The 24,179-nt window shown below is 53.1% G+C and overlaps 1 protein-coding gene and 1 pseudogene across 1 annotated transcript; one reads left to right on the forward strand and one right to left on the reverse strand.

The window, feature by feature from the left end:
- Positions 1-4,168: 4,168 nt before the first annotated feature.
- On the reverse strand, positions 4,169-4,751 carry LOC138817022 (SERTA domain-containing protein 3-like; annotated as a pseudogene).
- Positions 4,752-6,005: 1,254 nt separating this feature from the next.
- Phgdh (phosphoglycerate dehydrogenase) lies at positions 6,006-24,095 on the forward strand. Its single transcript, XM_070007524.1, has 12 exons — positions 6,006-6,220; positions 12,470-12,621; positions 14,151-14,216; positions 15,131-15,185; positions 15,324-15,422; positions 18,920-19,052; positions 19,966-20,114; positions 20,816-20,968; positions 21,578-21,710; positions 22,227-22,357; positions 23,103-23,340; positions 23,850-24,095. Exons 1-12 carry the CDS (start codon positions 6,083-6,085, stop codon positions 24,002-24,004), a joined length of 1,602 nt encoding a protein of 533 aa, XP_069863625.1. The 5' UTR covers positions 6,006-6,082; the 3' UTR covers positions 24,005-24,095.
- Positions 24,096-24,179: the final 84 nt, after the last annotated feature.

Below are 24,179 nucleotides of genomic sequence, written 5' to 3' on the forward strand. Positions count from 1 at the left end.
TGTCCTGGTAAACACATCAAGAAGGCTCACCAGGAAATCCCTCCCACGGGATCCAACTGTTAACATAGCTGGTTCTTAGCTTTAGGGCTGGTGGAGGCTAGAATTCTGTTCACGTTAGCATGTAGAGTTTTATCTAGTATCAAGAGGGTGTTAGGTCTGCTATAGAGAAGTTGATTGTAAAGAGGAATTAAAGCTGGGTGCTGGTGATTCGTGTCTGTAATACTAGCTAGTCAAGAGGCTGAGATCTGGGGGCCATAGTTCAAAGCCAGCCCAGACAGGCAAGTCCATGAGACTCTTATTATTCTTCCTCATAGACAAAGAAAATTCTATTATATGTATCTTTTTCTTTTCTAGTCCTGGGGCTTGAACTCAGGGCCTAGGCACTGTCCCCAAGCCTCTTTTTGTGCAAGGTAGCACTCTACCACTTGTGCCACAGCGCCACTTCCAGGTTTTTCTGAGTAGTTTTTATTGGAGATAAGAGTCTCGTGGACTTTTCTGTCTGGCCTGGCTTTACATTGGCATCCTTAAATCTCCATCTGCTAGGTAGCTCTGACTTGGAATCTTTTGGATAAATACCCAAGAGTGGTATCTCTGGATCAGAGGTAGTTTTGGAGGACACTCCAGAATGACTTCCATAGTGGTGGCACTCGTTGACATTCCCCCTAACAGTGTAATTAACCATTGTGATACACCCACATAGGCACACAGTGTTTTCTTCTTCTTCTTCTTCTTCTTCTTCTTCTTTCTTCTTCTTCTTCTTCTTCTTCTTCTTCTTCTTCTTCTTCTTCTTCTTCTTCTTCTTCTTCTTCTTCTTTATTGTTATTGTAAAGGTGATGTACAGAGGGGTTACAGTTACATAAGTCAAGTAATAAGTATATTTCTTGTTGGACAATGTCACCCCTTCCAGAAGAGTTGTTTGTATACAGACCGTGATAAATCTAATGATTTCCCCACCGCACACAAAGGAGCCTCAGAAACGACCATAACTCCCATCCCATGTCCAGTCTTTCTCTTTCTCTCAGAAAATGTGTCTGAATCAAGCTGTGGCTCATCTCCTTGAATATGAATAAGGTCAGCCTTTTCTACTGTGCTCGCTCTGAAGAAAGATCAGAATCCAACAGACCAGGTTACAGAATCTTATTCCTTTTTCAACATTCTATTGCATTTTGATGACATAGTATTCCTCTTCCCTTAATTTGACTGGCATCTCCCCAAACTCCCATATCAAGAATTTGTCTTCTCCTCAAACAGGTCCTTTTCTCCGTTGTCAAACTTCAACCATGATTCATGAATTCTTATCAGCCAGAGCTGATAAGTGAGGAATGCCTTTTGGAGTTCTGGGTGTACCTCACTGAGGCATGCAGCTGCCAAATGACCCTGAATCACTGTCACCGTCATTGTCATAATAAACAATACAACTCTTTTTTCCCTTTCTTGTTTCGAGACTGGAGCTCACTGTGTAGCCCAAGCTGGCCTTGAACTCCAGAAGCTCCTGCCATAGCCTCCTGAGTGCTAGGGTGCTGGCAATGCAGCCCAGCTGCCCAGCTGTAGGTCCCACCACCGCCACTACCTACACACGAGCACGCGTCTGCCCTGAAGGGCTCACTACAACATTCCAGCTGCAAAAGAGGAGAAAACTAAGAAAGGGGCTGGTCTGGGCATGAAAACTTTTCCCCAGTTTTCGCTCATCTTAAGACTCTTTTTCCCAAGAGGCTGGGCCAAGGGAGAGAAGAAAAGGAACAGTCTAGGGAAAAGGGCAGAACTATTTTCCCTAATACTTTCAAACAGGCCAAAGTTTCTATGTCTGCACCTCCAGCACTCTTATAAAAGAGTCGATCCTACCTGTGGCTCAGGTCCATAATCCTAGCTTCTCAAGAGGCTAAAATTTGGAGGATCACAATTGGAAGCCAATCCAGCCAGAAAAAGCCATGAGACTCTATTTCCAAAAAATAACCAGCAAAAAGCCAGGCTGGGAGTGTGGCTCAAGAATTAGAGCACCGGCTAAAAGTGTGAGGCCCTGAATCCAAGCCACAACAAGAAAAATAAAAGAAAGAAGATAATTTTTTAATATGGTGTAGAGATATTATTGCATTGGGATCATCAGGGCTTAGTGGAGTGCCCAGCTTAAAGACAATTTGTTCTCTTATCTTTGCCTCCCTACTCTGTCCACAGTGGCTGAGTTTCAAAAGTCAAATTTCAGGGATACTGACTGAGCCCAGATCTCTGATATTCTTCCATATCTAAGAATTACCCCACCCCTCCCACTTTTTTATGCCCCACTTATTTTGTGGTGCAGGGAATCAAATTGGAGCCTTGCATGTGCTGTACTTCTGCTGCTCAGCCACTTTCTATCCTTTGTTCCTTGCGGAGGGGTTTTGTTGTTGTTGTTGTTGTTTTGGGTTTTTTTGCTTGTCCTGGGGCTAGAACTCAGCCTAGGTGCTGTCTCTTAACTTCTTTTGCTCAAGACCAGCCCCTTCTGGCTTTTCTGAGTAGTTTATTGGAGATAAGAGTCTCTTGGAGTTTCCTTCCTTCCTGGGATCCTCAGATCTCAGCCTCTTGAGTAGCTAGAATTACAGGTGTGAGCCACTGGCGCCTGGCTCCTGGTTCATTTTCAGACAGTCTCACTATGTAGCTTCCTAGAGTTCTGGCCTTGAACTGCATTATTCTGCCTCTGTTTCCTGAGTGTATACCACCATGCCCAGCAACCCCAACTAATCATCAAAATAGATCTAAACTGGGGTGCTGGTGGCTCACACCTGCAATCCTAGCTACTCAGGAGGCTGAGATCTGAGGATCACCGTTCTAAGCCAGGCCAAGCAGGAAAGTCTATGAGATTTTTTTTGTCTCTCCAAAATACTTTTATTTTAAAAAATTACAATAATAACCACACTAAAGCTACCAGCACAACTATGTTTATTACAGCACTATTTACTATAGCTAAGATATGGAACCAACCCAGATGCCCCTCAGTAGATGAATGGATCAAGAAAATGTGGTATATATATACACAATGGAATTCTATGCCTCCATCAGAAAGAATGACATTGCCCCATTTGTTAGGAAATGGAAAGACTTGGAAAAAATTATATTAAGTGAAGTAAGCCAGGCCCAAAGAAACATAGGTCCCATGGTTTCCCTTATTTGCAATATCTAGTATATGTATGAGTCAAGCAGAAAAGGTCAGATAAGGTGATGTTAGGGAAATGAGCCCTAAGATATCTATTCAAATGTTTTTTTCTTTCATGTGATTGTTTCTAACACATTTATAAGATTATTTCTTTGTTGCTTTGTATGTCCCTCCCCCACAGTATAACCCCTGCTTTCACTGTATTTGATCTCGGTATAATTTGTGGAGGGGAAGGGGAAAAACAAATCATTTAAATAGGGATACAGGTGGACACATTGCAACAATGAGATATACAAGTCATTATGTCAAAAACGAACTTTACAACTTCGATGTGGAGGGGAGGGGGAAGCGGGGAGGATTGGGTAGGGGGGCTCGGGGAGGATGGGAAGGGATGGGAAGGGGAAACAAAAGAGGAGGCTACAATGCTTGATAAGAAATGTACTCATTATCTTGCCCATGTAATTGTAACCCCTCTGTACAGTATTTTCACAATAAAAAAAAATGTTAAAGAAAAACTGAGGAATGGGAAAAAATTAACAATAATAAAAAAAATCCCCAAACCCACAAACCCTGCCTTTCTTAAATATAATGTGGTTTCCATCCATTACTGCACATGGGCCAGCCTGGTTATGAATCAGGCTGCTGAAACTGGGGTTCTACCAAGGAAATGGGGGTCAGCCTGGGAGGAAGGTGGTGGGGGAGACCAATCTCCCCTCCTCCCTCAGAACAGCCTGGCTGCGCAGTGCTGTCGCTCTTGGACTGGCCCCGTTTCCTCTTTCCTGAGGCCCCTTGTGTGATCAAGGGGGGAGTAGGAGGTAGACATGGACAAAGTGTGGTCATGAGATGGCAGACTCCAAACAACAGAGTCTCATTAAGGCGTCTGGAGCAAATAAATTAATTCAGGAAGAGCCGCCTTCATAGAAGGCTGTGGTAAACGCACATACACACGCGCGGGACAGTCTAGACACACACATACACATAAAGTCATATCCAGGGACCCAGCCCACCAAGGCTGACTGGAGGAAGGCTTGTGGATGGGTTTTAGGACCCCAGAATGATTTCCATCATGTGGTCTAAGAACTCATTGTACTCCCAGGACCCAAGGGCACAGAAGGGGTTGTGTGAAGATTGTGGGGCAGCCAGTGCAGGTTCCTGTTCCACTCCAGATGTGTCAATGTCCAAGCCAGAGTCTCCCAGGTACCTAGAGCTCAAAGCTTCTAAGGAGATTGGCCCAGGCTGGGCCAGCCCTTCATTCTGAAAGCCTGGGGCAGCCACTGGAATCTAAGGCGATTCAGTCTCCATAGAAGTCTCCAGCTCCCTGAGGATGGAGCCGATGGTGGTGGAAAGGGAGAGATCTTCTTCGCCCAGAAAGAGGGGCTCAGGGGGATTGGGCTGGAACTGGGGACAAATGAATGGCAGCCTGGAGCTATTGCAGGGTGTTGTGGATGAGGACATGCCTACAGAGGCTGGGAGCTGGGGGACCCAGGCATTGCTGGACTTTGTCTGGGGACATTAGGAGCAAGGCCTGGTGGTAGCTCTGAAAGCGGGCCAGACTGCAGTCCCACTTCTTTTCCTCCTCTTCCTCATCTAAGTCCAAGTGTTTCCTCTTCAAGCCTCCCACCATGATGCCCAGAGCCTCCAGATTCACAACCACCACCTTCAGGGATGCTTGCCAGATGTGCGTCCCAGCAGAGCAGAATAGAATCCTCGCTCCGAGTGACCTCCTACCCATGGGGTGCTGAGCACCTCTGCAGAGGCAGATATAATCCCAGAATATGCTGGAATGTGGAAACAGCAAACCTTCCACCCAGGACAGACAAACTAGCTTCCTCCTCCTCATGGTGAGCATTTGGTTCTACAGTAGGACCTGTGACTAAGAGTGATTGATAAGGAAACTGGTTTGCTGTAGGGTTGACAATGCAGAGTTGTTCAGGAAGATGTATCACTTGAGTTTTGTGACTGGTGCAGAAAGGGGGTACCCATGGTTTTGCCCAGATTGGCAATGTTCTTGCAGCTGACTCCCACTCCAGCTAGGAGCACCCCGGATTCTGCTTCCGATCCTAGGTGTCAACCCTAAGCTAGATTTTCTATTCTATTTTATTCTATTTTCTATTCTATCCTATTCATTCTGTTTGCCATAAGGGGGTTCTCTCTCTCTCTCTCTCTCTCTCTCTCTCTCTCTCTCTCTCTCTCTCTCTCTCTTTCTCTCTCTCTCTTTTCTTCTTTGATGTATGTGCAGGTGCTGGGGCTTGAACTTGGGGCCTTGTGCTCTCACTTACTTGGCTTTCTTGGCTCAGGCCTGGCACGGCTACCACTCGAGCCACGCCTCCAGCCCAGCATGTTGCTGGTTTATGGGAGATAGAGCCTCGCTCTCTTGACTCTTCTGCTCAGTCTGGCTTTGAATAGATCTGAGTATCCTCAGATCTCAACCTCCTTAGTCACCTGGACTACAGGTGTGAGCCACCCGCACCAGAAACCTGGCAAGAGGGCCTACGGCTCTGCTTACTTCAGATACAAGCCAGCCCGTCAGCATAAAGCGTGCCTTTAGTTTTGTGTTTCGAGATAGGACCTCACTGTGGCCCAAGCTGGCCTCAAACTGGCAACCCTTCTGCACCAGCCTTCAGAGTGCGGGGACGGCCGGCATGCACCAGCCTCCAGGTTCCCGGGCCGTGCAGGTGTGCAAGCCTGAGCTGAGCGCCCGGGCGGTCCTCCGCGGGGGCGGGGCGGGCGGGACCTGGCGAAGGGGCGGGGCTCCGGAGCTCCCATCCAATTCCGGGGCCGTCCTCCGCGGTGTGGTGGGCGGGGCCTAGTGAGGGGCGTGGCCCCGGAGCTCCTGTCCAATCCCGAGGCCCGGAGCGGGGTAAGGGGAGAGCTGAGCCGCGGGAGCCCGCCAGTCACCCGGCCATCCGCCGCAGCTTCTCCGGCTACCTGCTCGACCCCGAGGCCTAGGGCATCATGGCCTTCGCCGGCCTGCGCAAGGTGCTCATCAGCGACAGCCTGGACCCGTGCTGCCGGCGGATCCTGCAGGACGGGGGGCTGCAGGTGGTGGAGAGGCCGAACCTGAGCCGGGACGAGCTCATCGCCGAGCTGCGGGTGAGCCGCGGGCGCGGGGACCCCCGGCGCATCTCCCGCCGGGCCGGGTCGAGCCGTGCCGGGCCCCGCAGGGCCTCCCGCGCGATCGGTCGGCCGAGCAGCGGCGGCGGCGGGGCCGGGACGGAGAGGCGGAGGACGCAGGCGCCGCGGGATGGAAACTTTCTGCCCAGTTTGCAGCCGCGTGTTTCCGGCCGCCCCCGCCGACGCGCGTGCAGGCGGGGGCCCGTCGGCGGAGATCCCCCCTCCCCCCTCCCTCTACCCACCCTCTCCCTCCCCATCCTTCCCCTCCTCCCCTTCCCCATCCTTCTCCTCCTCCCCTCGCTCATCCCCTTCCCCTCCCATCCCTCATCCCCTCTCCCTCTCCAACTCCTCCCCTCCTCACCCCCTCATTCCCAGTCCCGCTCCCATCCCCTCCCCCTCCCATCCCCTCCCCCTCCCATCCCCTCCCCCTTCCTTTTCCATCCCCTCCCCCTACTTAGTTCCTTTCCCTCTCCTCCCCCGCCCCGCCCTGGGGTGCCCCCCCCCCGAGCCCCGCACCAGGATCCCCTCCTAGAACCAGGACTCGCCCACCCGGCCCTGTCTGGCTCTCCGGCCGCGGCGGGCCGGGCAGCAGGGGATGGCGGCCCAAGCACCGCCTCGCGTCTGATGCAAGACCTCCGACGGCTCCCGGCGCCCCTGGGCCTCCGGGAGCCGCGCGGCCCGGGCCCCTCCGGGGTGAGAGGCCGCTCCCCTGCGCTCCACTCCGGGCCCGCTTCGGCCCCTGCCGTCCCCGCCCCCCAGCGCCCCCACACCCCACGTGCGCGCCCATTCTGTCCTCCTCCACGTGGCCCCTCCACCGGCCTGGCCCAGCTGCACCCCGGGAAACTGTTGGAGCCCCGCCTGCCTGTGCTCCCAGCCCCCGGCCCGGTGACTCTGCCCTGCCCTCCCCAGTGCCAGTGTTCTAGAAGCTCTTGAGAGGCCAGGATGGGTGGTCGTGCCTGGATCCCAGCACCTCCCGTGAGGCCAGGGTGGGTGGTGCCTGGATCCCAGCACCCCGCAAGCTGAGACAGCAGGCTGGAGATGGCCAGGGCGGCCTGGCTGGTAGAGACGGATGGCTGTCTGCCCTGTCTCAAAGGGGGCGCAGGATGAGGTTACTAAGGAACCACTGCAGACAGCTTGAGACAATGGATCCGATGACAGGGCACTGAACAGGACTTAAAAGTGCCAGCCCCTGCCCACTCCCTACTGCAAAGTCCTGGGTGAATTTCGGGGGCAGAGACTCAGCACCCCACCTTAGAAGGGCAGTAGGATTAGGCTGGTCAGTCTCAGGGCCCTTGGCCAGGTGCCAGCCACTCCCCCTGGCTTGCCTCCAGTGGAGGGGAGACATCCCCGTGAATGGGCAGCCATCTGGAGTGAGGGATTCCCAACAGAGTGGGGGTAGAAATCTGTGTGAAAACTGGAGGAGACTTTCAAGGCTTTGAAAGCCCTTGGCAAGACAGGATGGGTGTTTGCTGGCGAACTTGACCACCGGCCATTGTTGGGCCATTTGAGTGCTCAGCTGCATTCTGTGTGCCTGCCCAGAATGCCAATTAGTCTCCCTGGGCAGCCTGCTAAAGAGCCTTGTCTCTATGCTCACTCTGTCCCTCGGGCGTCTGGTCTGGCGTTGTCACCTGACCCCCACACCTCTTGGACTAATGTGGTTTCCCGTGTCCTATTCTGGTCAGATGTTCCTTAGTGGTCATCTGTCCTTCCCACAGACTTGACTGAAGTTATATAGTTCATTAGTGGAGTGAAAGTGGTTACATTAGTCATGATCTGCATCAGCAGTGTCTATGTGTGTGTGTGTGTGTGTGTGTGTGTGTTGGTACTGGGGCTTGAACTCAGGGCCTCATGCTCTCACTAGGCTTTTTCACTCAAGGCTGGCACTCTACCACTTAAACCACACCTCCACGCCCAGCTTTTTGCTGGTTAAGTGGAGAAAAGAGTCTGAATTCATGCGCTCAGGCTGGCTTCAAACTGATCTTTAGATCTCAGCCCCCTGAGTAGCTAGGATCACAAGTGTGAGCCCCTGGCATCCAGCTATGATCAGCATTTTAAAGAGCAAAATAGTCAATAATCAGAATTACTGATAGTAAGTCTAAGTATTATTTTATTTGGTTTCAGTTGTGTGTGTGTGTGTGTTTTTTTGTGTGTTTGAGTATAAAGTCACAACTTAAAGATTTCTTTACCTAGGCACTGGTGGCTCACACCTGTAATCTTAGCTACTCAGGAGGCTGAGATCTGAGGATCAGAGTTTGAAGCCAATCTGGGCAGAGAAGTCCTTAAGACTCTTATCTCCAGTGAACCAGCAAAAAGCCAGAAGTGGCTCAAGTGACAAAGCACCAGCCTTGGGTGCAAAAGCTGAGGGAGAGAGGGAGTCCCTGAGCTCAGGCCCCAGTGCACACACATGCACACTTGCACGCACACACAGAAGAAACCTTAAACGGGGAATAATTCCTTTCATGCAAGAGCCCAAACGCTCTAAATTAGCAAATTCCCAGGCTCTACACTTGAATTTAGTCAACACACATTAAGTAGCCACTCTGCTAATCAGGATCAGAGAACTCTGTTTTCTGTAGTTCCCTGTCTCCGGGGAGCCTGACCTGGAACGCTTCGTTGACTTGTCCTGTGATTTAATCCAGGAAGGAGCAATAGCAGAATCTGCCCACAATGCCAAGCCCTTGGGAAAAAAAGCATGTGTGAACTTGAGGAACTCGAGTAGGTTCCCATTGCTGAGCTAGCAGTTTGTCTGGAACAGCCATAAATCAGGCCATCGGTGGCCTGCTGTTTGCCAGCTCCAAGGCAGCTGGGAAGACCAGGAGCGGGGAAGCTGATCCAGAAGCCTGGGGCGGGCCAATGCGGCTCCAGCTCCCACACAGAAACCGCAGGCTGAGAGTGTAAGGCCCAGCCTCAGGAGTGTCCCTAAGAGGACAACGGCAGAGGAGCAGGGCCAGAAGGGAGCATTTGAATGAACACCTTGCTTGTGTAAGTAGAGGAGGGGAGGCTGTGGTCCCTAGCCGTTCTTTGAGGGTGATTTGTGCTCCCCATACCTTCCTTCTCCCCCTCCCCGCCCCCCGCCTTGACACTTGACACGGATGTCATCTAGAGCTGCTGCCTTTGGGAGGTAGTTGAGAACTTGGATTGGGACAGCAGAAGTTTTAGGCTTGGTCTCAAGTTACCTAAATTCTTTTTGTCTGAGCTGGGCACAAGTGGCTCACACCTGTAACCCTAGCTACTCAGGAGGCTGAGATCTGAGGATCAGAGTCCAAAGCCAGCCCCTGGAAGGCAGACGAGAGATTGTTAGTTAAGCAGCAAGAAGCTGGAAATAGAGGAGTGGTGCAAGTGGTAGAGCAGTGTCCTTGAGCAAAAAGGCTCAGGGACAATACCTAGTCCCTGAGCTCAAGTCCTAGGACTGGCTCCAAAAAAAAAAAAAAAATACAGCTATAGAAAGCTTTCAAATACAAAATCCTCACTTTATGAATGTGAAGTAGAGGTAAAGAGACCCAAGTAGATGCAGGAGAGAGAACTCAATGTCAATACCAGTGGTCAGAGCAAAACACAGGCTTAGAGTAGCTACCTTGTCCGGGATTATTGGCAGACTCAGTAGAGTGTGTCGGGGAGGAGAGGTGGAGGAGTCCTTTTCTTGGGAGTCAGTATGGCAGGCTTTTGTGGGCCACAGAAGTGTCTCAGTACTCAGCCAGGGCATTCAATGTCACGTTGTATATGTGGCTGAACTCCTTCCTAATCTGAACTGTTTCTTGGGGCTGGGAAGGTGGTTCAGTGGTAGATTGCTTACCTAGTATGCATGACGCCCCGGATTCCTCATTACCACATACACAGAAAAAGCCGGAAGTGGTGCTGTGGCTCAAGTGGGAAGCTCGGGGACAGTGCCCAGGCCCTGAGTTCAAGACCCAAGACTAGCAAAAAAAAAAAGAATCTGAACTGTTTCTTACTATTGTTTATTTGTTCTGGCTTAATGCCAGATTCGTGCCAGGATCCTGGATACCCAAGGACCCGAGGAAGGGAGAAGAATCCAGGCAGCAGTGATGCATGCCTGTAATTCCAGCTACTTAGGAGACTGAAATCTGGAGGGTCATTGTTTGAAGCCAGCCTGGGCAGAAAAGTCTGAAGAGACTCCATCTCCAAAATAACCACTCAAGCAAGCAAGCTGAGCAGGCACAAAGCCCCAAGATCACATTCCCATACTAAAAAAGAAAAAAAAATGCAGAAAGAAAAGGACAGGACAGGCAGGAGGAAGGAAGTGTTTACTGGGCTTGGAACAGCCTCGGTTCCTTGAGCCTTGGTGTTGTGGTACCATCGGCAGGCTACTTGTCTTTGCAGTGGCCAGTAGGGCACCGTCTATCGGCTCACGCTGCCCCAGCCCGTGAAGGATACATGCAGCTCGGGAGCTCTAGAGAAGTACTTCTGCACGAGCTCGTGTCGGGTCACTCCAGTTATTCCGAGTTCTGGAGACCTAGCTATGCAGTGCTGAAGCTCAGTCTTTATCCGTCTTCTCTCCACAGTGGAGAATATCACCGTCTGTTCTTTCTGCTTCCACTTGTCTATACTTGTAGACTCGAGGCTTGTGCTCAAGAAATGCAGCACGTGACCGGCCCTAGGTGTGGGTTCTTGAGGTTCTTCATGTCTGGAATCCATGTGGCAAGGAGGGAAGAAGGGAGGAGGTTTGCATGAGCTTCCCCTGAGAGCTCTGGGAGAAGGATGGGTCGGAAGGACCCCAGCCTGACCTGTGGAAGTAGAGATTGGAATGGTAAGACTTGCTGAGAAATCCACCCTGTAGCCGGAAGACCCAGGACCAAAACTCATCTCCTGAGCCCTGGCTCAGTGCTCTTGTTGGTTTATTGTTGTAGTTAGTGGTAGTGGTTCTGAGCTTGTAAATCCTCCTGCTTCAAGATTACAGGCATGCCCTCCAGACCTCAGCCACACCTGGCTGCTCAGCGTCCTTGAGAGTGCTTCTCTGCAGTGTGAGAGCACTACTTATAACCACGCGTACACACGTTTACCTTGTGGAGCTTCTCATTTGCTGTCTGGACAAATGTTGCCCTTATTCTGTGACGATAACCACATTCCACAGGATTCCGAGGGAGATTTGGTCCCAGTAGGGTGTCTGTGACAGATTGAAGCTTAGGTTTCACCCTAATCTTGCCGGGGCTCTTGCTGAGCAACTACAGGTGAACTTCCTTGCTCTGGGGATCTTCCCCTCGGGTCCCGTTCTGGTCTCTTGTTTCAGGAATGTTTTGCTTTCTACAGGTCTACCTTTCACTCCCTCGTTGTCTCGTTCAGCCATCCAGCATGTATGGAGTACTTTCCATGGCATAGACACAGAGGCTTGCAAGTGAAGGTCGTTCATTCCCGACCTGTGCCTTCCCGTGGCTCTGGGTCCAGTGTGGAAAATGATGGTCGCTGAGCCAGGCCAGGGAATGAACCCTTCCTGCCTCATTTGCTCCTCAGACTCATCTCTGGGAACGAATGAGGTTGGCCTAGAGGTAGAGCCTTCCAGATGTGTGATTCTTTCTTTGACTGTATCTAAAGTGGACCTACATACAGGTTGAACCCACTTTAGCCAAACAATGTATAGAATGTCAGGGTTTCCAAAACTGACCCGGAAGTGCTTCAGCACAAGGTCAGGACACTAGGGCCTTCCTGGGATAGGCCCTGGCTACAGGCATTAGTGATGTTGTCTAGATCTAGAAAGACAGTCAGGAGCTCAGAGCCTGTGGGTTGAGGTGGTCACTGTTGAACGTGAATACTTGGTGGTTGGTTTGTGTATGTGTGCCAGAACTTGGGCTCGAACCCACAACTTCAGTCTCACTTGACTCAAGGCTGGTGCTCTACCACTTGAGCAACACCCCTATTTCCGGCTTGTTTTTTTCTTGTTTATTGGAGGTAAAAGTCTCATATTTGTCTGCTAAGGTTGGTTTTGAACTATGATCCTCAGATATCAGCCTCATGTGTAGCTAGGATTACAGGTATGACCACCAGCACCCAGCTTCTACTTGATGTTTCAGAGCCACAGATTTCTCAACTTGAAGCAGATTTGGGCATGAGCCCAAGTCCCTCTGTCCTCCTGTGGGCAGACAGGATGCCAACGCCACCTCTGTGTTAGTGGGCAATCCTCCCCGGCCTGCCAGGGTGCCAGGTACCAGCCAGGGGTAAGTGGCAGCTGGAAGCCTGGTGGAACTACGTGAGTGACTGGGGTATTCCATCTCCCAGGACTGCGAAGGCCTTATCGTCCGCTCAGCCACCAAAGTCACCGCCGACATCATCAATGCAGCCGAGAAGCTCCAGGTGGTGGGCAGAGCTGGCACGGGCGTGGACAACGTGGATCTGGAGGCCGCCACGAGGAAGGGCATCCTGGTCATGAAGTGAGTCGTAGAGGCTGAGGGTGGCCGTAGAGACCAGGTAGGATCACCAGCATTTAGAAGAAGGCAGAGCGTAGTGCAGAGAAGGCTGGGGCTGAGTCAGAAGGACATGCAGAAGGAAGTCTGGCCCGGCCCAGCTCGACCCGACCTGACCCGACCTGACCTGACCGGATCAAGCTCAGCACTGGCAGCCTTGCAAGACTGAGACTGTCCATACAATGTCAGATTGTTTCAGGGTCCAGCATCAGCATTGTTCACGTGGGCAACTTTGGTTAAGAATGGGTTAGTAGGCTGTTTAGTGCCTTCTCTGCTCCTGCTTGACCTCGACTCTGTCATTTTCTTCTCTCTTTTTGTGTGAGCCCCTGTTAGGACTTGAACTCAAGCCTTTGGTTTCTCCCTGAGCTCTTTCACTCAAAGCTGGCTCTCTACTACTTGAGCCACAGCTCCACTTCCAGCTTTTTGTGGGTCAAAGATAAGACTCTCTCATCTTCTAACTATGATCCTCAGATCTCGGCCTCCTGAGTAGCTAAGATTACAGATATGAGCCACTGGTGCCCAACTGTGGTGGTTTTTGTGAGCATGCTATCTCTTGTGTAGCTTGACCTTGTTCACATCCACAAAGGAGTGACTCTCCTTCCCCTCTTCCCCACTTTCCTACACTCTTGAGGAGCTAAGACTACAGCTTCTGTTTTAGCCCTCTGGGCCCTAGAAGAGAAGCAATCTGTGAGCTGTTTTTGTAGAAACTCGGGGGCAAAGGTCAGTGCTGTGCACACCTGTGTAGGTTAGGAGTTTCCGGGCTGTGTTGAGCCCACCCCTGGCCTCTTCTCCCATCCAGAGTCCTTTCTCTGCCCATCCCCCTCCCCCAGGGCCTTTAGTGTGCATAAGACCTCTGCCCCCTCCTGTTCTCCACCTCCCAGTGATCCTGACAGACCACTGACGTGAGTCCTTAACCTAGGGTCAGCATCTGTTGGCAGAGATGTTAAAGTATAACTCATCCAAGGCAGCTCTCTTGAGCATGGAAAGCCCAGTGGTTTGGAAGAGACTCTGGAGTCTTCTGTTGTATAGATCACAACCTTTCCTCCTTAGAACCTTCTCCTGAGATGAAGAGACCCAGTAGGAGATGAAGGAGACACAACCAGAGAGTTACTTTCCCCCCACCCCAAATATAAATAGCCAAGCCAGGTATTGCACTCCTATAATCATAGCCACTCAGGAGGCTGCGATCTGAGGATTACAGTTAAAGCCAGCCCAGACAGAAGGTCCATGAGAATCTTATCTGCAATTAACTAGGAAAATAAACAAGAAATGGAGGTGTGGACAGCACCAGCCTTGAGTGAAAAAGCCAAGGGACAGTGCCCAGGCCCTGAGTTCAAGCCCCAGGGGACAGCAAAGAGACTACGGCAGAACAGCTCAGATCACAGGGCCCTGCCGCAAAGCTGGGAGGCTTCATTCAAAGTTCACAGTGCCCAGCAGAAGCGTGTTCTAAGTGGCCTCGTCCAGACTGACCGCCCCCCCCTTCTCTGCCCATCCAGCACCCCGAACGGGAACAGCCTGAGTGCTGCGGAGCTCACGTGCGGGATGATCATGTGCCTGGCCAGGTGAGTCTCGGGCTGTGCGGCAGCACACCTGGTTAGCTGGGGTTTCCAAGCAAGCACGCTGACCCAGACAGAGGAAACGGAAACGGTTCAGCCTGGTGCTGCCCACACTCTTGCCAGCCTGTGAGGCCTCAGCTCTCCAGACAGAGAGGTTTGGTTGTCTCAGGTCACCAGCAAGGGCCTGCCAGGCATGGGCGGGCGGTCCGTGCTCCTGGGCTTTCCCTGGGTGCATGCTTGTGAAGAGACTGCACCCTGTGGCCTCCCCCTTCCATTCTCACTCCAGTCTTCTTCACATCCCCCCACCTCTGCACATTTGTCCTGCCATCTTTTTTTTAAGCATTTTTTAAGCATTTTCAGCTTCAGCTCAAGTGTTACATCATCCAAGGGGGCTCTGCCGAGTGTCAGTGATTCACACCTGTCATCCTAGCTCCTCAGGAGGCCGAGATCTGAGGATCACAGTCGGAAGCCAGCCTTGGGCAGGAAAATCCAGGAAACTCTTTATCTCCGATTCACCAGCAAAAGTGGAGCTGTGGCTCAAGTGGCAGAGCACCAGCCTTGAGCATAAAAGCTCAGGGACAGTGCTCAGGCCCTAAGTTCAAGACCCAGTAGTAGCATACACACAAGAGTCCCTAAGCCCTGTTCATTTACCTCTACAATGCCTAGAGGCTCAGCACCCCTGGTCTCACAGATAATGGCCAGGATAGATTCCCATAGCACCTCCTTCCGTGCTCCCGGGCTGGAGACCTGGGAAGTCTCTTTAGTGTTTCTGGATCTGAGCACCTGGAAGCAGTCTTGGTTCTCAGGAATCTGACCATGGTGGTGGTGACTGTGATGACCTGTCATTGTCCCTCTGTCCCATACTGGGGTGGGAGGTGGGGGATGCTGGGTGGCCCTACTGAACCTGTGTATCATTGCAGGCAGATTCCCCAGGCGACAGCGTCCATGAAGGATGGCAAATGGGACCGGAAGAAGGTGTGCGCAGTGTCCTTGGTCCCTCTCCCCCGCAACCCCGCTCTCCCCCCACCTCCCTGCCCCCCTGCCCCCAGTGACCTGAGCGCTGCCTCTCATGCTGACTCGGCTTCTTTGCTTTTTTCTTTGTTTGGTTAACAGTTCATGGGAACAGAGCTGAATGGAAAAACCCTGGGGATTCTTGGCCTGGGCAGGATCGGGAGAGAGGTGGCCACCCGGATGCAATCCTTTGGGATGAAGGTAAGAGGTGACTGATTGGACCCCTTCTTGGTGGGTAGGGAGGGTTCTGAATCGATCACTGGGCTTAGGAGAAGCCAAAGGCCTGGTCCGGGCTGGGCTGTTACAGTGATTCGAGCGCCTGATGAAACAGTGAGGTACCAGCGAGGCCGTGGCGCAATCATGGCGGGACGCTTGGAATACTGCATGGAAACTTTTCAGCTCTTGGCGACCCATGGGCCTAAACCCCGGTGACGCAAAGGGCGCTTGTATCCGACTCACCTTTTCCCTGTTTCTATACCAGGGCCCTCTGGCTTGTCTGAGTCTGCTCTTCCAGGATGATTTAGGAAGCAGCAGCAGATTAACCGCCTAGAAAAGGAGTGATTATTCTCCTGTCCTTTCTGTGTGCCTCTGTCTTCTAGAGGGGATGCAGAGGTGCTTGTGGTCACCTGATAGGATTGTAGAGCCCATGGGGGTGGGAAGACCTCACACCTGTCTCAGAAGTCATGCCAAGTCCTGCCTCGGAGATTAATAGCAGTTCCCTTCCTCCCTCTGCTCACCCCCCTCCCCCAGCCAATCCAGGAGATTGTGCACACAGAGGAGGCCAGTCAGCTGAGAGCAGGAAGTATTTCTGGGCAAGCGATAGTTGTACAATTTCTTTATTATCACTGTTGGTTTTAAGGGAAATGCAGGGATTATGGGTCATACTGCAGCCTGGAAGACTTTTGTTAAACATTAAGGAAAATTGTGACAGTAATCAGATCATCTCTGCAGGGCTCCGGTGGCTCAAAGCCTATAATCCTAGCCACTCAGGAGGCTGAGATCTGAGAACTGAGGTTCAAAGACTTTGATCTCCAGTTAACCACCACAGTCAGATATAAAACTGGGGCTCAAGTGGTAGAGTGCTAGTCTTGAGCAAAAAAAAAAAAAAAGCTAAGGAAGCTGGGAGCTGATTGGTTCACACCTGTAATCCTAGCTTCTCAGGAGGCTGAGGATCGTGGTTCAAAGCCAGCCCCGGCAGGAAAATCCGTGACACTCTTATCTCCAATAAACCATTCAGAAACCCAGAAGTGGTGCTGTGGCTCAAGTGGGTAGAGCGCTTGCCTTGAGCTGAAGAGTACAGGGACAGCGCCCAGACCCAGAAGTTCAAGCCCCACGAACGACAAAAAAAAAAAGCTAAGGGACGGCACCCAGGCCCCTGAGTTTTCAAGCCTCAGAACAACAACAGAATCATATCATCCCATGTCTAAAGAGTTTAACATAGAGCAGAAAATAAGTGGATTTAAGAGGGGTGTTATAGGCGAGCCCTTAATTTTATATTGATGTCCAGAACTTGTAAGTCTGTGGCTAAGAACACATAGGAAATACACGGTAGCCTGAACTCCCACATGGACATCTCTCGCCCTGGCTCCTCACCAATTGAAGTCAGACATCTTTGCGAAGTCAGACATCTTTGCTAAGTCAGCACTGAATAGGCCAGGTAGGTGTATAGAAAGAGAGAAGCCCCTGGGAAAGGCAGATGTGGCCGGCAGAGGCCTTCACCATAGAAATCACAGCCTGTGCTCTGTGCACTCTGCTTGCACACAGAGTTGGGGGAGGCCAAAGCTGTTAGGAGCACCTTCTTTTGTGAAGACCAAGGTCGAGGTTCATCCCCTGGATCGTTCTGATCCTCTTAAAGAAAGAGGTTGGGTTTCAGCATGACCAAGAGCACACGGTACCCTCCAGATGCGCTTTGCTGATGGAGTACTAACTTGGACAGACAGCAAGGCTGCAGTCACCTCGTGCTTTCCTGTTCCCCAGCCCTGTGGCTTTTTGCTGGTTTATTGGAGATAAAAGTCTCAGGAACTTTCCTGCCCAGGCTGGCTTTACCCTGTGATCTTCAGATCTCAGCCTCCTGAGTAGCTAGAATATAGGCATGAGCCACCAGCAGCCAGAAAACTGATCCTTTTTTTAAGATGAGTGTCCTGGGCCCCTTCTGTGACATGTGGACAGTCACCCTGGAGGCCTGCTTGGGGGAGCGATGGCTTCAACATCACAGTCCAGGTAGGACTGAGTCGAGTACATGCTGCTTCTCAATTCTCCTAGGGGTCCTGCCTGGAAATAGTCTTGGCAGCTTGTGAACCAAAGGTATACTCCGATTTCTGCAGAGTAGGCCATCTGGTCTCTTCTGGGGCACGAGGCCCTGGGCAGGCACGCGGCTTCTGTGCCCCGTGACATTGTTGTCCTTCCCCTCGGGGCAGGACAGGTGTGGGAAGCTCAGCCAAGGGCAGCTCCATTCTGCCCTGGTTGTCTCTCTTGGAAAGTGAGGAGCTGGGCTTTCCTGGGTCAAGTTCACTCTTGGCAGGTGTGTGCAGTCGATGGAGACAGTGCCCGGCCAGTTGCTGAGGAGCATGTCCATTTGCCCTTCTCTACGCCAGGCACCTGCGGGCGGCGCTGGGGCACCAGACCAGGCACGGGCAGTGACATCCTTCCTCTTGCCAGCCCCAGCCTGAGTCCTGGCAGAGCAGGAGGAAGGGAGCTGTGAGCTGGCGAAGTCACGCGTGACTTTGTAATCAGTCCCTGTCCCTTCCTCCCCTCCGCCCCCCGACATGAGAGGAAACTATGTGAGGATCAGAAAAGAATAACACCATTGTTTCAGCTGGCTGCAGATCCAGAAGACAAAGAAGACTTGTCAGGACTCAGCAGGGGATCCTGTCCCTGGGCGCTCTGTGGGCTGATGGTCCCCAGGGACCATCTGTTCTAGAAACTTCCATTGGTGGTTGGAGTGAGCCCCTTGGCTCTGCTTCTTACCAAGCGGATGATGAAATACGTGGTCGGGTAGCTTTACCTGGCTGGTAACCATTTTCATTGTCTTCCCCAGAAGCTCTGCCTGTGAACTGCAAGTCCTCACTTCCCCTTCTGTTCTAAAGTAACTAAAGCATTTCCTTCATGTCAAAAGTAACAGGCATCGGTGGGCATTGCCATCCTAGCTGCTCAGGAGGCTAAGATCTGAGCATCAGGCAGAAACGGTTGTGAGTCTCCAGTGAACCAACACAAAGCTACACGTGGAGTGCAGGGCCCTGAGTTCAAACCCCAGTACCAGCACACACAATAAAAAACGGACATGTCAGAGAGGGACGGGATCCTCTCAACCTTGACCTTTGACCCTTGTCCCCATCCATGCATTTGGGCCCCAGTCTCCTGATCCTGCCTCCCCGTGCACCCCCCCCCCGCCTCTTGTCACTCCCCTTAGTGTTACTGTCTCCGTACCTGAGCCCTGCGGTCACTGCTGCCTCTCCTCCTCTCCCTGAGGGACGGAGGCCAGTGCTCTCGCAGGACAGTCATCCCTCACCAACGCCTCCTGTCTGGGCAGTCCACCGCGTCCAGCCACGCCAGCACTGCCCTTGGACCCAGTGCACGCAAGCCTCCCTCACGCACACGTGAAAGCAGGCAGAGGAGTGGCACCAAACTCACGGTGAGAAGTAACTAGAGGATTTGTGGCTCAGATGGGCACCTTTTCCCTGTCTGCCTCTCTTGTCCAGACTGTGGGATACGACCCCATCATCTCTCCAGAAGTTTCGGCCTCCTTCGGCGTGGTGCAGCTGCCGCTGGAGGAGATCTGGCCTCTCTGCGACTTCATCACGGTGCACACGCCTCTTCTGCCCTCCACCACCGGTAAGGGGTCTTTCCTGCGTGGGCCTGCTGCAGACGCTGGTGTCAAGCTGGGGAGAGGGTGTGCTCAGATCCTGCACCCAGTGGGTGTAGGATGCGCACCGACCCACGTGGATGCTACCTAGGGCCCCGCAAGGCTTGCTTTTATTTCTTAATTTTTTTGTACCAGTACTGGCTGAGACTTGAACTGGGGACCTCCATACTGTCCCTTATCTTTTTCTGCTCAGGGCTATTACTCTGCCACTTGAGCCACAGCTCCATTTGTGGCTTTTTGCTCACTTGCTGGAGATGAGTCTTATACAGTCTTTCTTGTCCAGACTAGTATCAGATCTTGATCCTCAGATCTTAGCCTCCTAAGTAGCTAGGATGGCAGGTATGAACCACAGGCACCTGGTTTGGCTATGTTGTTCCTGGACCCACTTGGAGCATTGCCTCGCAACTTCTGTTTTTCTTTTTTTTTCTGTTGTTGTTTGTTTGTTTGTTTGTTTTTCATTGGTTGTGGGGCTTGAACTCTGGGCCTGGGCACTGTCCCTGAGCTCTTCAGCTCAAGGCAAGCGCTCTACCACTTGAGCCACAGTGCCCCTTCTGGTTTTCTGGCAGTTTATTGGAGATAAGAGTTTGACGGACTTTCCTACGTGGGCTGGCTTTTAACTGTGATCCTCAGGTCTCAGCCTCCTGAGAGCTAGGATGACCAGTGCGAGCCACCAGCACATGGCTCTGGGGTGTTTTTAAACTTGAGTCTAGCCTCGGTCCAGACCCTCTGTGTTGACCCAGAGCACCTAGAGAGGAAGAGTGGAGAACAGAGGCATTTGTCCAGTGGGAAGAGGCTGTTGGGGAAGGAGGCTGCGGGCCTCCCTTGGGAGCTACTGCAGGCTCTAGGCACCATCACAGCAAGGGGCTGCCTTCCCTCCTCCAGGCTTACTGAACGACAGCACCTTCGCCCAGTGCAAAAGGGGCGTGCGCGTGGTGAACTGCGCCCGAGGCGGGATTGTGGACGAGGGCGCCCTGCTCCGGGCGCTGCAGTCCGGTCAATGTGCAGGAGCCGCACTGGACGTGTTCACAGAAGTGAGTGTCTGCAGCCTCGGCATGGGGAGCGGGAGACAGGGAGCGTGCTAGACTGCCAGCCTCGAGTGAAGAGGCCCAGAGTGCCAGGCCCTGAGTTCAAGCCCAGACCCTGACTCCAAGGTAAAGAAAAGAAGTAGAAGAAACACTGGAAGGTGAGAGCCAAGGTGCTGTTAGCCGGTACAGAGTGTCTGCAAAGAGCAAGAGCAGCCAGGCACTGGCGACTCCTCCACCTGTCGTCTAAGCTAAGATCTGAGGGTCAGGGTTCAAAGCCAGTCTGAGCAGGAAAGTCTGTGAGACTCTTATCTCCAAGGGAGCACCAGAAAGTCAGAAGTGGAGCTGTGGCTCATGTGGTAGAGCACCAGCCTTGAGTGAAAAAGCTAAGGGAAGGCGCCCAAGCCCTGAGTTCAAGCCCAAGTACTGGCACATAATAAATAAAGAACAAGACAGCATGCCAAATCCAGCCAGGGCGCTAGGCCACGCATGCAGGGTAGAGATGAGTTTCAGAGTAAATCCCAGCAACCACCAACAGCAGCTGCCACTGGCTAGGAACGTGGGAATGTCCTGTTACAGATGCACGCAGCCCACACTAGTGTTAGGATGTGGAGAACGTTAGCCCGTTGCCTGCATAAGGAAACAGACCCAGGCCTGGGGAGATGGAGCTCTGGCTTCCCCAGTATCTAGAAGTTTCTCTGCCCTGCCAGGAGCCACCTCGGGACCGAGCGCTGGTGGACCACGAGAATGTCATCAGCTGCCCCCACCTGGGCGCCAGCACCAAGGAGGCCCAGAGCCGCTGTGGGGAGGAGATCGCCATGCAGTTCGTGGACATGGTGAAGGGGAAGTCCCTAGCGGGGGTGGTGAGTATCGTGGAAACGGGGGGAGTCCGCTAAGGGGGGCAGGGAGCACTGCCCATGGCTTGGAGTAGAGACTCAAGCTTGTATTGTAGACTTGCCACAGAGATTGTGGCTGTTCCCAGGCCCAGCCTCTAGAGAGTCGCCTTTGTTGTCTTGAGACTGCAGGGGTATTGTCAATGTATTGCTAATTAACCACCTCCCTCTTGATTAAGCTTCTGCAATTTTTTGTCTAAATTCTAAGTTCTCTCAGGATCTATATAGATATATCTCTCTATATATCTATATATAGAGAGAGAGACAGATCACATATATATCTATAGATAGATAGATAGATAGATAGATAGATAGATAGATAGATAGATAGATAGATCTATATACACACACAGGCACAGAAACTATACATAAATGGGACCGATGCCTGGCTCCTGCTGAGCTGCAGAAACAAGCCAGCCTCTTCCTGTTGGCTGATGGAAGTTAACAGCGCCCAGAGCTCAGGGGTCCCGGGCCTCTTCCACACAGAGCTGGCTCTTGGCGACCAGACCCTGATGCTATGAGGCTGCGGAGTGGGGCTCTCTCTTCCTGGCCTCACCCTGCCCCCGTCTTTTTCCCCAGGTGAATGCGCAGGCGCTTACCAGCGCCTTCTCCCCGCACACCAAGCCCTGGATTGGCCTGGCAGAAGCCCTGGGAACACTGCTGCGTGCCTGGGCCGGGTCTCCCAAGGGTACCATCCAGGTGGTGACACAGGGTAAGGCTGGGTTTGGGTGGCCACCCAGCACTGCTGGGGGGCGCTGCAGAGGGAATGGGAGAAGGCCACGGATCCCTCCCTTCTGTGGGTCACAGAGCTAGAGAGAGTCAGGTGACGAGCCTTGCTCTGAATGTAGCACACATGCCGATTTGGGCAGAGGGCAAAGGATAGGATGGGGAAACATCACTTTCGTGTTGATGTTTAATGCATAAGTTTTAATTCTATGACTTATTTATTATGCTAGGACTAGAGCTTGAACTCCCATCTCCCAATTTTACTGAGCTTCTTTGTTTAACGCTGGTGTTCGGCCACTACCATACCTCCCATTCTGTTTTCTGGTGGTTTACTGGCTCCAGTGTCCTGAGCGTCCTGCTCAGACTTAGGATTCCTCCAGCTGAGCCTGCGCACGGCAGGGGGATAGAGGAGGGCAGATCGCCCTGAGGATGGAGGAGGCCAGAGCTCCGGGCCCCTCTTCTCAGTGCGCAGTGAGCTCAGGCCGGTTCTCTGCATCCCCAGGAGCAGCTCTAAAGAACGCTGGCAGCTGCCTGAGCCCTGCCGTCATGGTCGGCCTTCTGAAAGACGAGTCTAAGCAGGAGGATGTGAACTTGGTGAATGCCAAGCTGCTGGTCAAAGAGGCTGGCCTCAGTGTGCGTACCACCCCCTCCCTTCCCCCCCCCCCGCGCCCCAACCCTTCCCCACCGGCACTGGCCCCCCATTTCCAGGGCCTGCCCACAGCTCTGTACAGAGTGCCGGCCCCACCCATCCTACCTACCTATGACAGGTAACCGTGGGCCGACTGCAAAATGGAGGTGCCACCCACCTTGGGCTGAGCTGAGTGCACGCATGCGTGCATGCATGCACATGCACACACACACACACACACACACACACATACACACACACACACACACACACACACACAGAGATGGGAGGTTTTGGCACCACATTTCACAGCTGAGGAGAAGCAGCCAGGCTGCGCTGGAATAGAAGTTTGGAGGGGCCCATTGGACTCAGCCTCCATACAGTGCTGCTTGTACCCTCACACCCAGTTGCAGTTTGGGGTTTTGTTTGATTGTGCCAATACTGGGCCTTGAACCAAGGGCTTTGTGCTCTCCCTTACCTTTTTATGTTCAAGGCTGGCACTTCGCCACCTGAGCCGCACCTCCGCTTCCAGTTTTCGGCCGGAGAACTGGAGAGGAGTCTACGGACTTTCCTGCCCAGGCTGGATTTGAACTGCGAGTCTCAGATCTCAGCCTCCTAAGTGGCAAGGATGGCAGGCATGAGCCACTGGCTCGTTGAGTCTCCAGCCAGCCTCGGGCCCTGTGTGTGGTTAGCTGCTCTGGGCTGGGGGGGAAGACGGAGGAGCCAAGATAACCAGCTCCGCCCTTCCAGGTGACCACATCCCACGCGCCCTCGGTGGCCGACGCACAGAGCGACGGGGAATGCCTTCTGACCGTGGCACTGGCTGGAGCCCCCTACCAGGCTGTGGGCGCTGTCCAGGGCACCACGCCTGTGCTCCAGGCACTCAACGGAGCTGTCTTCAGGCCTGATGTGCCTCTCCGCCAGGGCCTGCCCCTGCTCCTGTTCCGGGCACAGCCTTCCAACCCTGCCATGCTGCCCACCATGATCGGTGAGGAGGGCCGGGGAGCTGGCCGGGTGGGGTCTTGCTCTTGTGTCAGGCCTGGCTTCCCCTATCCTCGTCACACCTCAGGCCTGTGTAGATTTGGACCGCCAAGAGGCTGGGCCACACCAGTGTCCAGAACCCCTGGGGTGAGCACTGAGTTGGGAGGGGAGAGGTCCCAGGCTAGTCCATCACACCATGTGCCCAGGGCTCAGGGCCTCAGTATGTCTGCCCTGCCCCTTCAAAGCTCTTCTGATCACACACACACAGGCCAGTTCTGTCCAAGTCTCCTGTGTACCTGTTGATCCTGGCAGTCAGCCCGCCGGGGTCCCTCCCTAAGCCTGATGACCAGGCTGTGCCTGAAGAGGCCACAGCAGAGGGGAGCTGGACAGACACCCCATCGTGCCTTCCGTCTTTCCTAAAACACACCACTGTCCCCCGTTTGAGCGTCTGCTCTGTCGCTCCTTCCCCAGGCGCCCCTCCCCACCTCACCCTCCAACACACATTTCTTCTTTCAGGCCTCCTGGCACAGGCGGGCGTGCAGCTGCTCTCTTACCAGACCTCGGTGGCGTCCAGTGGGGAGACGTGGCATGCCATGGGCCTCTCCTCCCTGCTGCCCAGCCTGGACGCGTGGAAGCAGCACGTGTCTGAGGCCTTCCAGTTCTGCTTCTAGCCTTGGAGCTCACTGGTCCTCCCACCGATCCACGATCCTGGGCTGGACATGAGTACAACACTATCCCCAGAATAAAGAGCCTCCCTGGGTCTCTGTGGTGTCCTCATGCAGGGGAGCCGCCAGAGGGCGCCCGCGCACAGCAGTGGAACCTGGTTGGGGCGTCCAGCGGGGAGGG

Source organism: Dipodomys merriami, unplaced genomic scaffold (genome assembly GCF_024711535.1).
Source record: "Dipodomys merriami isolate MVZ:Mamm:240054 unplaced genomic scaffold, mDipMer1.0.p SCAF_7, whole genome shotgun sequence".
In the NCBI taxonomy this organism is placed as follows: Eukaryota; Metazoa; Chordata; class Mammalia; order Rodentia; family Heteromyidae; genus Dipodomys; species Dipodomys merriami.

Excerpts from the sequence above, each read along its gene's own strand:
- Phgdh (XM_070007524.1), top strand. The coding sequence starts at position 6,083 with ATGGCCTTCGCCGGCCTGCGCAAGGTGCTCATCAGCGACAGCCTGGAC. Across the intron at positions 20,115-20,815 it reads CACTGGACGTGTTCACAGAA|GAGCCACCTCGGGACCGAGC; the intron begins GTGAGTGTCTGC and ends CTGCCCTGCCAG. Across the intron at positions 22,358-23,102 it reads TCAAAGAGGCTGGCCTCAGT|GTGACCACATCCCACGCGCC; the intron begins GTGCGTACCACC and ends CCGCCCTTCCAG.